We start from the raw sequence: 12,969 nt of genomic DNA, 5'->3' as shown, positions 1-12,969 counted from the left end.
TTTCTCACCATATTTGGATATTGTTTGGTGGCTGGGCAGTTGTCCAGGGTCATACTCTTAAGATAGAGTTTATAAGAAGCAGCAACAGCCAAACAACCTCCATATCACTCTGGTTACAGAAGAAAAGGACCTCCCTCTCCACCTCCCTTTGAGTTTCAAACTAGCCTCAGGGACCCTGCCATGAACAGAGAGGCCAAGCAGCTTGGGAAGGGGGTTGAGGTTGTGGTTTTCCCCTTAGTCCCCAAGAGAAGAATTCCTGCTCACAAGATGTTTTTATGGTCTGAGAATGTTTTTGCCATTGCTTTAAGAATACTTCCCCTCCTCACCTCCCCCATTTCCTGGGAATAGTCACATTTCAATGGAAAATCTCCATTGTAGCTCTACCAAAAAAACCCACTGCTTCTCCAGTGGTATTTGTTGAGTGCTCCCCTGTAATGGCTCAGACGTGTTACTGTCAAGCCCCTGTCTTTATTCTGGAAGGCAGAGGCCTCCCTCTCTCCCCAAGCACCATTCGTCCCAGGAGGGGCTCTATGAGGCTTCAGTGAGGCGAATACACATGGAGAGCCTGGATCCTGCCTATAGTGTTAGGCTGTGGGTATAAATGAGTTATTTTAAGCCTAAATGGGGGGACTAAGGAAACATGGACAGTGGTGCTGGGTGTGTCTGTGGGACCTTTAAAAAAAACCGCAGCAGAAACATTTCACTTAAAAATAACCTTTAATAAAGCATCTTTTACATGTGGAGCTATACAAAGAGAATTGCATGGACACAAATCCAGCCCTCAGGGAGTGTATGATGTAAATTAGGTGCACAGGGAACTGGGAAGGCATCTAGTCCAGTAGTATCAAACTCAAAGAGAAACTGATCCCTGGAGGCTGCATGGTTGACTTAGAAAACAACAAATTCATATCATCTGTGTTGTTTCTTTTATTTTGTAAAACATTTCCTATTTGCATTTTCATCTGGTTCAGGCTGCCCCGGAGTTTGACAACTAATCTAGCCCAATTCCCCTCCTTGGCCCCCCCCATTTTATAGATAAGGAAACCAAGACCCAGAGTGGTTGACTCCAGGGGCAAGGCAACAACACTCACCGATATCAGGCTAGGGAGTAAAATATTAACCACAAATGTATGCCAGGGTATGTGGGATACACACAAGTAACAGTGTGTCCTTGAGGAAGGTAAGAGAGGGAGGCATAGCCAAAGAAAAAGCAGCATAGTGTGGGACAAAAGCGCATTAGACTGGATACAAGTCATGGCTTTAACAGTAGTGTATGGCCTTGGACAAGTCCCTTTCTTCTCTGTAGGCCTTAATTTCTTGCTTTGTGAAATGAAGAGGCTTGACAAGAGCTCTGAGGTTCCTTCCGACTCTCAGGACATTCTGTGGTTCTGGAAGTTCCAAGGCCAGGGAAATCAGATATTAGCTGATTAAGCTGGGAAGGATTTTTTGGTGATAAGACTGTTAGACCGACCCCAAGGAACTGTTTCCTGGGGTGAGGTTTATCAGAACCTGAGTTGTAAGGGGCCTTCGAGGCCCACCCTAACCCATAACTATAGCACCCTTGACGAATGCTTCTAGAGCCTCCACCTGATGGGGCTGCACTTCCTCCCACACTGTGGAGTACCATGTAGTGATCAATTTTATTCTCTCTCCTCCTTTCCCCAGGGTTGAGTTCCAGAATAAGTTCTACAGCGGGACTGGCTTCCAGTTCTTCCCCTTCTCCTTCGACCACATTCGTGAAGGGAAGTTTGAAGAGTGATCCAGTGGTCCAGCCTGTCCCAGACCACATCGTTCCCCTGTTGTGATGATTAGACATCTGTGGAAGTCATGTAGACTGTGATTGCTCCCCTGTTCTGTCTCTGATCCCCACAGCTTTGTGTTCCCTGAAGAGTTTGAGCAGCACAGCCGTGATTCTGATGTAGCCACTGACTAGAGAGCCAACTTAACCTTCCCAGCCTCCTGCCATTAGACATTATATAGAGACGGGAAGACCTCTCCCTCTCCAGTCTGTGGTTCACTACTCTTCTCACCTTTGTACCTAAGTAGTAACAGGTGTTTGGGGGAGTTGACATCATTTTTTTTCTTCCCCTCTTGTTAGACAAGGGAAACAATAGCTCCCCAATTGTGTGTGTACCCTGAAACTCTAACAGGAATTATTGGAGGAATTCCCAAATCTCTTTCCTCAGGAAGGAGGAGCTTCACTTAAACTCAATAACAGATCTTGGAAGGTGGAAATTTGTACCTCCTTCCCTGTGCCCTTCAACCGTGAACCTTTGTGAGTTTTGTTGCAATCTGGAGCTCAAATGGAGCAGAAAGAGGGTGGAAGTGGCCTGGGCATAGGCCCAGGAACTCCTCCCTCTTTCCTCTTCAAAACCCACGTGTTCTAAGGAGGTTTCTTTATTTGAGATTCCTAACTCCTCAATCCCTCCCATATATCCAAAGTGCAAAGGAGTTATTCAGAGCAAAAGTCCTTGCTTTCTCCTTAACCCATTGGGATTTCCTTCTCCTAGCTGACATTTATCCTCCGCTCCCAGGCCTTCCACAACTCCTTTGTCCCCCATCTCTTTGCTGGTTTGGGGTGGGGGGGTGAGGACAGCTGAACACTATTTTGCACTGAGACTTAACCTATTTGGAACAGAACAGGAGAGCCCCAAAGATCCTGACCCCTTCCCTCCTCCACAATCATGCTGTTTTGGTATGGACTATGACCACTCACAATGATTCTCTTTGTGAGACTGGTGGACCTTCCTTGTTTTTCAGAGCTCTTGTGCCCTTTCCCACCCTCGAACTTACTTTTCAGAAATATCTATAGTTGGACATGGGAAGTGGTGCCACGGAAAAGCAGCTTCACCTCCATCCAGGTTGCTGAATGTAGATCAGTGTACTGTACTTTTGTACTTGACCCACACTGGGCTGTCGGCTTTATGGCCCTTTAATCATGTGTTGTTGCAATGGCCCTGGTAGCCATGACAGTGGTAGCTAAATTGGCATCTGTCCCCACACATTCCCTAAATTGGCCAGCCATATCCTTACTATCATTCCTGGCCTTTACAAATAAATTAGTATAGGGAATTCCTCTGACCACTGCCCTCTTTGTCAGGCAGTGAGAGGGTGTTTGAGTCTATCTGGGACATGTGAGCACAACTCTGAAGGGAAGATGGTTGGGGGAGAAAGGGGGGATGGTTCTACTTCCCCAGGGAAAAGAAATGTATGAACCAAAGAGGCTGGCATTGGAAAATGAGATCAGGGGAAGCTTGGTTCCTTGTGTGTTTGTTGCTGTGACCTGCCTCAATTCCTTGTGCATGGTGCTCCCCTGCCCACCCTGGCCCTTGTTTACATGACTTTTGCTGTGTGTTTACAGTAGAGTTTGTTTAAAATGGAGTCACCTAAGAGGAAGCCCTGTGCAAGGGCCCTCTGCAAGCATGCCTATGCTGAATAAAGTGTGCTTAGTTTCACTCAGAAAGCTGCTTCTGCCCCTATCTTATTTCTCATCACCTTAGATCAGATCACCTTGCTCCTTCTCCCCTGCTGCTGACCAGTTCTCCCTATTCCCCTATCATTGTTCTCATTCTGCCTGACCAGGGGCTGCAGCTGGAGTAACCCTGGCCAGAGCTATTAGTTTGTGAAATTCTCACCTTATCTCACATTTCCCTGGCACCTTCCCTTTCCAAGGAGCCAAGGGCAGCATTGCAAACTCCACCCACAGGGGCCTGGCAAGGACAAACCCTCGTCTCCCACACACCCAAACAGTCGTGGGAAGAGAAGTAACTTGGTGCTAACCCTCCTTTCCCCCCTTCTTGGAGGCCCTGTTCCACAGGGGCCAAGGGCCAGGTGGCTCGGCTATTTTGGGCTCTGTTGCCCCAACCTCTATAATGGAGTAAAAGTTCAGCTCCATCTCTGAGGCAGTTAAGCAATATGTGAGGCCCTCTGGTAGGCAGGCAGAAGGGAGGGATTTAGGGAGGTCGTGTTCTTCCTCAAACTCCCTGCTGTTCTTGCCCTTGCATTTCTCTCTCCAAAAGTCAAAAGGATAACCAATAGAAGGAATGCAGGACTGAAGCTGCCTATACTCTTGGAGGGGGGAAAAGAATAGGTCTTTCCATTTCACCTGGTCCCTGACGACCACCCACAGCTTCTCTAGAAGTTGACTAAGACGTCAGCTGTGTGCATGTCTCGGAGAAGAGGATCTGAAGCTCAGCTTGTTTGGGAGAGAGAGACTCCCTTTCCCAGCCTAACAGGAGGGGCGCTGGTCGAGATACAAGGTTTGACTTGTTTCTAGACTTCAGTTGAATGAGGGTGGAAACTCAGGGCTGGCTAGCTGCTGCCAAAGGGATTTTTCTAAAGCATAGGCCTGACCCTGTCGTGCCCCTCCTCAATGAGGTCCCTGTTACTTCCAGGATCAACTACAAACTCTTTCACTTGACAGCTGAAGCTCTTCACAACATGGCATATTTTATAGTCTTCCACTAGGCTCCTCTCCATGCATTCTCTTAGCTACTCTGTCTTTACTTGATATTTCTCAAACATCATACTGTCTCCACCTCGGTGCCGTTGCATTGACTGCCCTTAATGTCTGGAATGAATCTCCCTCCTCACTTCCAACTCCTAAGTTTCCAGGCTTCCTTTAAGACACATCAAATCCCTCTTTTCACAGTAGGTAGGCCTTTCCTGATCCTCCCAGTTGCTAAGGCCTTCGCTTCTCAGATGACCTCCCATCGACCCTGTGTACAGCTCTTATATAACTATTTACAAGTCTCTGTCGTTAGACTGTGAGCTCCTTGAGGGCTGTTTTTGTCCCCCTTCCTTTTTTGGAGACAATCGGGGTTAAGTGACTTGCCCACGGTCACACAACTAGTGTCAGGCTGGATTTGAACTCAGGTTCTCCTGCTTCCAAGGCCAGAGCTCTATTCACCGGGTGCTCTGTCCCATTTTTGCCTTTATATCCCCAGCACTTAACACTGTGCCTGGCACACAGTAAGCTCAGGTTGATTGATTAATGAGTGGGTTCTCACAAGCATAATGAAATGTGAGCAGGGATTGAGCCATCTTTGGGACTTGCATCAAGTTAATCTCTAAAGTTCCTCTCTAAAGACTGTCTCAGATCTCCATCCTGTTGACATTCTCAACCTCTTAATTTTAGTACCTTCCCTCTCAATTATTTCCTACTTATTTCCATCAGGGGTGATGTGTCTGTACACATTTGCTCTTCTGACCCCTTAGACTGTAAGCTCCTTGAGGTCAGGGGCTGTCTTGCCTCTTTTCATATCCCCGGCATTTAGCACAATTCCTGGCACATAGCAGGTGCTTAACCAGTGTCTATTGACTGACTGGCTTCACATACCTGCAAAATGTGCCCTACTCAGTGCCACTCTAACCTGAGGCAGAGTCCAGTTCCTGCCCCATGCAATCTGGAAGAAGCCCCAAGGGTCACTATGAGAGATTAGCTCTTCCTTCTCCCATCCCCACCCCTCAACACACACTTTGGGAGCTCCTGCCAATTCTGGCTATCCAGGAGAGCTTTAGTGGACCAAACTATGACAAAGTACCTCAGTCCCCGTGTTAGAGGAGGGAAGACTATACTGGTCACCTCTGTCTTTTAGGGTGATACTGGACCAGGGGTGGGGAAACCTGCGGCCTCAAGACAACACGTGACCTTCTTGGTCCTTGGTTTCAGTCTTTTGACTGAGTCCAAGTTTTACAGAACAAATCCTTTTATTAAGGGGATTTGTTCTGTGACGTTTGGATTCAGTCAAAGGGCCGAACTTGAGGACCTAGAGGGCCACATATGGCCTCGCTGTCATAGGTTCCCCACCCCTGATGGACTTTCAGGGAGGAGCATTGGCTCCCGGAACCCTCTGGACTCTGCTAGTCCTGGCGAATTGAATCTATATGACAGGGTTGCACTGCTCTCTGCTGGCCAAACTAAGAAATGTTATTTCCCTCAAGAAAGAAGGGGCTATGGGAGCTAAATTGAGAGTTTTGAAATGGGGAGTGGAAGGGAGGCCCTATGAAAGAAGTGGAGAGGTGGAATCTGTTTTCAGAGGCCAGGGATGTGTGGGCAAGAGGGGTGTTGGTATGATGAACAAAGCTTTAGACTTGCAATCAAAAGACCTCAGTTCGACAACCAATTTTGCTTTTTAATAACAGTATGGCAATGGCTTCTCTGAACCTGTTTTCTCATCTGTAGAATGGGATAATGCTTGCACACTTCACCTTATGGAGCTTGGAGGGTCAAATGGAATAATGTACTGTTTGTACATTAAAGTGTACCATTGAGATGGTTCTAAAGTGCCATCTCAGTGTCCCCAGGGGAACAATAAGGACCCAGGAATTGGGGTGTGGGGAGGAATCTGTGCAGACTCTTTGTTTACATCCACCACCACTTCTAAGCTCCTTTGTTTCTACTCTAGAGACCCTGAAGCCCCTGTTTTTCCACTCCAGTCTTGTGAATGGGGTTAATACAAAGGAAGGGCACTCAGCGCAGATGTGATAGAGAGGTATTTTGTGGAGGGCAGGTCATAGTCCTATAAGAATACTGGATCATGGGATTTGGGAAGCCTGAATCCAGGACTTTCCTAAATACCAAGACTTGCCTGGTTTACTCCAGTCATTCCAGAATTATGTGGTTTAGTAGAAGAAGCAACAATAGTAGACAGGAAATCACAGTAGAGTGATTTCCATCAAAGTCCTGGGTCCTTGACCTGCATGAGAGTCTCTTTTCTCAGCTAGACAGTAGCCTCTGCACTGCTCTCCTGCCTGAGACCTCCAGTTTATTCCAGTCCTGGCCAGGACATACTAGGAAAATCCATTTCTGACCTCACCTACCCACCAAAAGGACCCAGATTCCTTTCTTAATGAACCCATGTGAGTTGATGAGTCCAGAGCCAAGTAAAGTCAACAAGCATTTATTAAGCACCCACTATGAAGAAGGCACTATTCTAGGCACTGGTGATATAAAGAAAGAGGGAAAACAGTCCCTACCCCCAAGGAGCTTCCATTCTAAGAGGGGAGACAACATGCAAACAAATATGTATGTATCAACAAGATATACCCAGGATAAACTGGAAATAATCTCAGAGGTCTTCTGATAAGCAGGATGACTGGTGAGCAGAAACTTCCAACTCTGAGACTGTGTGTTTGTGTGTTTCAATTCTAGTTCCACTATTTACTCCGTGCCTGACTTTGGGCAATATCTCAGGGCCTTAGTTTCTTCCTCTGTAAAATAGGGGGTTGGCTTACATGGTCTTTAAGCTCTTCCAATTCTAAATTTTATTGTTAGTCCCAATTTCAGAGGTGAGACCACAGAAGCTCAGAGACGTTAAGGCTCTTATTCAAGGACACCAGCAAATCAGTGTCATGGCTGATCTCCCTATCTCACATGAAGTTTTTCTCCCCTACTCCAAGCTGCTGCACAGGCCCAAGCATGGCCCTCCAATAACATTTAACAAGCATTTGTTGAAGGCCTTCTTATGGGCAAGGCACAATGTTAGATGTTGAGGATAACAAAAATAAAATAAGTAGTCTCTCTTCTGGTCTCAAAGCACTTACAGGGGATAGGACAAGTACAAAGATTTTTATTTTTAGCTTTACGTCCTCATTGGGCAGTGACTGGCACACAGTGGATGTTTAAAGAATGTTTGAGAATTGATTGCTGATTATGATCAGCCTTGGACCATTCCTACCATTTGTCAGCTTTGCTCCTACACATGTTGCTGACTGATGGTGGAAAAAAATCACACAACTGTTGTGATTGTGACCACTACAAATTTATGCAAAAGAACCTCAACTGGACCCTCACTGCTGCTAGCCAATCCTATTATACCTCCCTTATCAACTCATTGTCCTACTCTCCATAGAAGTTTTTCCAAACTCATCCCTCTGCAAACCTCCCATGGATCTCCCTTTTCCCACTCTCTCAGCTGAGAACTTTGTCTCATATTTTACAATAAAATAAAATAAAAAAGGCACTTTGCCAAGAGCTCCCTCTTCATCTCCTATCACTCAGGTGCCTTCTGCCACTACCTCCTCCTCCTTCACCCCTGTCTCACATAATGGAATAGTCTTACTCCTTACCAAGGTTAACCCCTCTACTTGTTCAAGCGATCCTATTCCATCTCCTCCTTCAACAGATTGCTCCTTCTGTCATCCCCACTCCTTCACTTATTTTCAATCTTTTACTCTCTACTGGCTCATTTCCTACAGTCAACAAATATGCCTAAGCAGCTAGGTAGTGCAGTGGATAGAGAGCCAGGCCTGGAGTCAGGAAGACCTAAGTTCAAATCCAGCCTCAGACACTTACTAGCTTTGTGACTCTGAGCAAGTTACTTAACTGTTTGCCTCAGTTTCCTCACCTATAAAATGAGCTGGAGAAGGAAATGGCAAACCACTCCAAGTGTCTTTGCCAAGAAAACCCCAAATGGGGTCATGAAGAATTGGACATGACTGAGATAACTGAACAACAACAAATATGCCCATGTCTCCTCCATCCTGAAAAAAGTCCTCATTTGATCCTTCCATCCCTGCTAACTATTGTCCTCTCTGTCTTCTGCTCTTTGTAGCTATAAACTCCTCAAAAAGACTGTCTAAAATAGGTGCCTCCACTTTCTCTCTACTCACTTTTTTTTGGTGAGAATCAAATGAAAAATTTATTTATTTATTTTTAATTTTCATTAATTTATTTTTTGTTTTCAACATTCACTTCCATAAGCTTTTGAGTTTTAAATTTTCTCCCCTTCCTTCTCCACCTCCCTTCCCAAGATGGCGAGCAATCTGGTATAGGCTCTACATATATATTCCTATTAAACATATTTTCACATTAGTCATGTTATAAAGAAGAATTAGAATCAATAGGAGGAACCACAAGGAAAAGAAAACAACACAAAACAGAAGAAAAAAAAGAGCAAATAGTATGCTTTGATCTGCATTCAAACTCCATAGTTCTTTCTCTGGATGTGGATAGCATTTTCCAACATGAGGCTTTTGGAGAAGTCCTTAGATCCTTGCATTGCTGAGAAGAGGTAAGTCTATCAAAGTCATTGAACAACTCGGTTGTTACTGTGTACAACGTTCTCCTGGTTACTCACTCTTTTCTTAACCCCCTTAGGGGTTCTGACTTTATAAGATTTCTGATCTTATTATCATTCCACCAAAACAGCTCTCTCCAAAGATATTAATGATCTCCTAATTGGCAAATCTAATGGCTTTTTCTCAATCCTCATTCTCCCTGAACTCTGCAGCCTTTTGATGAGGATGGGATCTAGACCCCAGAAAGGAAAAACCCTGGATTTTCTCACATGGCCAAATCTCTGGCGTTTGCCTGAGGCTATAATCCATCAATTGGCCTTTCATTCTGGCTACACCCAATCTCCCCTCCATTGTTTTACCTCCCTATGGTCCCTGGCCATTTCCCACACTTAATCCTAGCTAGGTTCCATTGTCCAGGTCCCAGGAATTCTGTTCAACCCAGTTTACTGGCCACTGAAAGAAGGCTTGGGTCAAATTTTTCAGGCAGGACCCATGTGTTGTGATTTTGGGGTCCCAGAACCCCTGAACCCCATAACCGCATCACTTTGACACCGTTGATTATTCTCTCCTTGATACTCTCTTCCCTCTAGGTTTTCAGGACACCACTCAGTCCTATCTATCTACCACTTCTCTGTCTCCTTTGTTGGATTCTCTTTCCAGATCACCCAGATTGCCCTCTAACCATAGGGTGCCCCTCAGGGTTCTGTCCTGGGCCCTCTCCCTCTATATTACTTCATGTGGTGATCTCAGCAGCTTCCATAGATTTAATTACCATCTTTCAGCAGATAATTCTCAGATCTGTCCCAATCTCTCCGCTGACCTCCAATCTTTTTTTTTCAGCCAAAGACAAGGTTTATTAGAATATCTGTCATATTGGACAGACTCTTAAGGAGTCTGAACATTAGTAAACTATTGGCTAGATTATAAAAATCTGAGCAGTGGCTAGATTTTAAGAATCTGAGCACCTTAATGGAGACAAGATGGACCTTATATACAGAAAGACTGTGGGAGAGATCTAGGAGTGGCCAAATAGTTTGGGGTGACTGGAGGAGGGGTCTAAGGAGGATCTGGATGGGAGTGGCCAATAAACTGGGTTGAACAGAACTCCTGGGACCTGGACCATGTGGCCAAGGGGGAATGGAGCCTATCTAGGATTAAGGGTGGGGAATTGCTGGGGGCCATAGGGAGGTAAAACAATGGAAGGCTAGGCTAGATTAAGGGTAACAGAATTGAGATATTGGGTATAGCCACAATGAAAGGCTAGTTGATTGGATTATAGCCTCAGACAAATGCCAGAGATTTGGCCATGTGGGAAAATCTAGGGTTTTTCCTTTCTGGGGTCCAGATCCCAACCCCATCATTCTCCCCTCAAACAAATGGGACCCAAATTCTTTTGGGATAAGGGTAAAAGGTCTCAGCTTCTGAAACTGCTTCCTATTGTCAGGGGGCATAGAGCTGTCCCTGCCTCGAGGGGGTCCCAAAGAGGAGGTTGACTGGAACCGAGCACAGGCTGCATCCAGGAAGCCATGGGGGGACATAGGCTAGTATCCACTGTTTGCTAGGTGAATGGCTTGTAGTCCAAGTTCCGAGGCTAGCTTCATTACCTTGATCAGAATGAGCTGAACCTGGGTGATGCTTCCAGGCAAAGGTGCCAAGGGGGCCCATGATTCCAGTCTTGGCTAGAGAAGAACTTGGGGCTAGGCAGTTTCCCTGTACGGGCCACCAAAATGATGAGGTTTAGAGAGGTTCAGGGGTGTTGGGACCCCAATATCACAACACAAGGTGCTGCCTGGAAGAATTCCACCCCAAGCCTTCTTTCAGCCAAAGATAAGGCTTATTAGAACATTTGTCATGTTGGGCAGACTCTTAAGGAGTCTGAACATTAGTCTGAACATTGGCTAGATTATAAAAATCTGAACACTGGCTAGATTTTAAGAATCTAAGCCCTGACCTCCAATCTTGACCTCTACGTCCAGCAGACATCTTAAATTCAATATGTCTAAAAGAGAATTCCTCTTTCTCTCCTAAACCCTCCTTCCTCCACCCCTACCTTCCCTATTACTCTAGAGAGCAATACCATCCTCCCATCCCTCAGGGTGGAAACCTAGGAGTCATCCTGGACCCCTGCCTCCCCATATCCAAGCTGTTGCCAAGGCCTGTTGATTTCACCTTTGCAACCCTTCTGGAATACAGCCGCCTTCTCTTGGGGCCCTGCCACCACTCTAGTGCAAGCCCTCATCATCTCATGCCTTAATTATTGCAATAGCCTTCGGTGGTTCTACCTGTCAAGTCTCCCTACTCCAAACCATTCTCCATTAAGCCACTAAAGTGATTTTCCTAAAACACAGGTCCATACCCCACCTCCAATAAACTTCAGGGGCTCCTTAAACCTCCAGGAGCAAATACAAAATGCTGTTTGGCATTCAAAGCCCTTCCTACCTATCCAGTTGTGTTACACTTTACTGGCACATACTCAATCATCCAGTGACAGCTGTTCCAGGAACAAGACACTTTCTCCTCTCTAGACATTCTCTCTGCCGGTATAGTTCCCTCTCCCTTCTCCCATCAGATTATGACCTACCTGACTTCCCTTAAACACCAATTAAAATCCTCCCTTCTACAGGAAACCTTCCCCAACCCCCTTTTAATTCCAGTGGCCTCCTTTCTGTTGTTTCCTATTTATCCAGTATAGTTTGTTTGATGCCCCCCCTAATAGATTGTGAGCTCCTTGAAGGCAGGGACTGCCTTATGCCTTTCTTTGCATCCCCTATGCTTAGATCAGTGCCTGGCACCTAGTAGGTGCTTAATCAATTTTTATTGACTTATTTCCGTTAGGATTTCACTTGACTAAATCCATTTTTTTCTGTTGGCCATTTTGCTGCATTGACTAAGCTCAGGACCAGTTTCCACTGGACTGGTTTCCTCCACAGTCTACCTTCTGCCTCTAGTCGCTTTGCTATCACCAGAGAGAGCTTAGAGGACTTTGACAGCTCCAGGGGGCCTGCCTTGTCTCTTTATCTCATCTTTAAAGGAAGAAGATTCTCTTTTGACCTATTGGGAATGTCTAGAAAATAAGGATACATTTCTTCATTCCTATTTTTCTGTGTCCCACTCAAGCATCTCCTCTTTCTTTATGGCATAATTGTTACCAACTGAATAATGACAGAACATATATCCATTGATTTCTGACAACGTGTCACTCTTGGCCAATAAACTTCAGTTTCCTTTCTGTGCATTGATGTCTGAGGTTATTGGAATTACCTAGTACCTCAGGCCAATTTTGTCACCGGAGACTGAGGCTGATTAACGACGTGACCTGGGTTGCAAAGCTTAGTAAAGCGTCTGAGGTAGGATTCGAACTCAGGTGTTTCTGACCCCAAATCCTCGGTTCCATCTACTCACTGTGCTCCGTCCTAGATCCACGAGGCGAAGCAAAGCTTGCTAACTGCAAAGGAGAAGCAGCTCTCGGGGACGCCTGCATCGATGTTTAAGTAGCCTAAGACCCAGTAGCTAGTGCCCCATGTACCTCACCAGCCTGTCCTTTAACACCTGGAGGGCACGTGCACGGACAGGCGGCCGCTGATTGGCAGCAGCGGCACCGCCCCCTCGATAGCCTTAGGCGATTGGTCTGCGGCGGCCCTTCTGGCCTGCCTGCTCGTGATTGGGGCTGGGGCCGACATAGCAGGGGGCGAGGCCCGAGAGGCAGCGGCCGTGCGGACTTTGCTGTCACGCCTGCTGGGGCCCCGGGCGGCCGCGGGTTCTCGGTGTCGGTGGAGCGCTCCCTGGCGCCAACCCCGGGCGCAGACACATTCCACCAGCAGCGGCGGCGGCGGCGGCCGGAGCCCCGTGCGGGTGGCCGGCTCCAGCGGCGTGGCGGCCGTGGCCGAGCTGCACCGCTACCTGCGCGACTTCTGCGGCTGCCACGTGGCCTGGTCGGGCGCGCAGCTC

The 12,969-nt window shown here is 46.6% G+C and overlaps 1 protein-coding gene across 2 annotated transcripts in view; it reads left to right on the top strand.

The window, feature by feature from the left end:
• ATP6V0A1 (ATPase H+ transporting V0 subunit a1) overlaps positions 1-3,463 on the top strand; it is a 57,462-nt gene extending 53,999 nt beyond the window's left edge. For both annotated transcript variants that reach the window (XM_027870615.1, XM_027870614.1), the window contains exon 21: positions 1,666-3,463. In XM_027870615.1, coding sequence (XP_027726416.1) covers positions 1,666-1,759 — 94 coding nt within the window. In that variant the 3' untranslated portion in view covers positions 1,760-3,463. The remainder of the gene's footprint in view (positions 1-1,665) is intronic.
• The last annotated feature ends 9,506 nt before the right edge of the window (positions 3,464-12,969 follow it).

This window comes from Vombatus ursinus, unplaced genomic scaffold (genome assembly GCF_900497805.2).
Source record: "Vombatus ursinus unplaced genomic scaffold, bare-nosed wombat genome assembly UNPS02014797.1, whole genome shotgun sequence".
In the NCBI taxonomy this organism is placed as follows: domain Eukaryota; kingdom Metazoa; phylum Chordata; class Mammalia; order Diprotodontia; family Vombatidae; genus Vombatus; species Vombatus ursinus.
The sequence above is the reverse complement of the archived record's forward strand: the minus strand, read 5'-3'. Positions and strand labels throughout refer to the sequence as shown.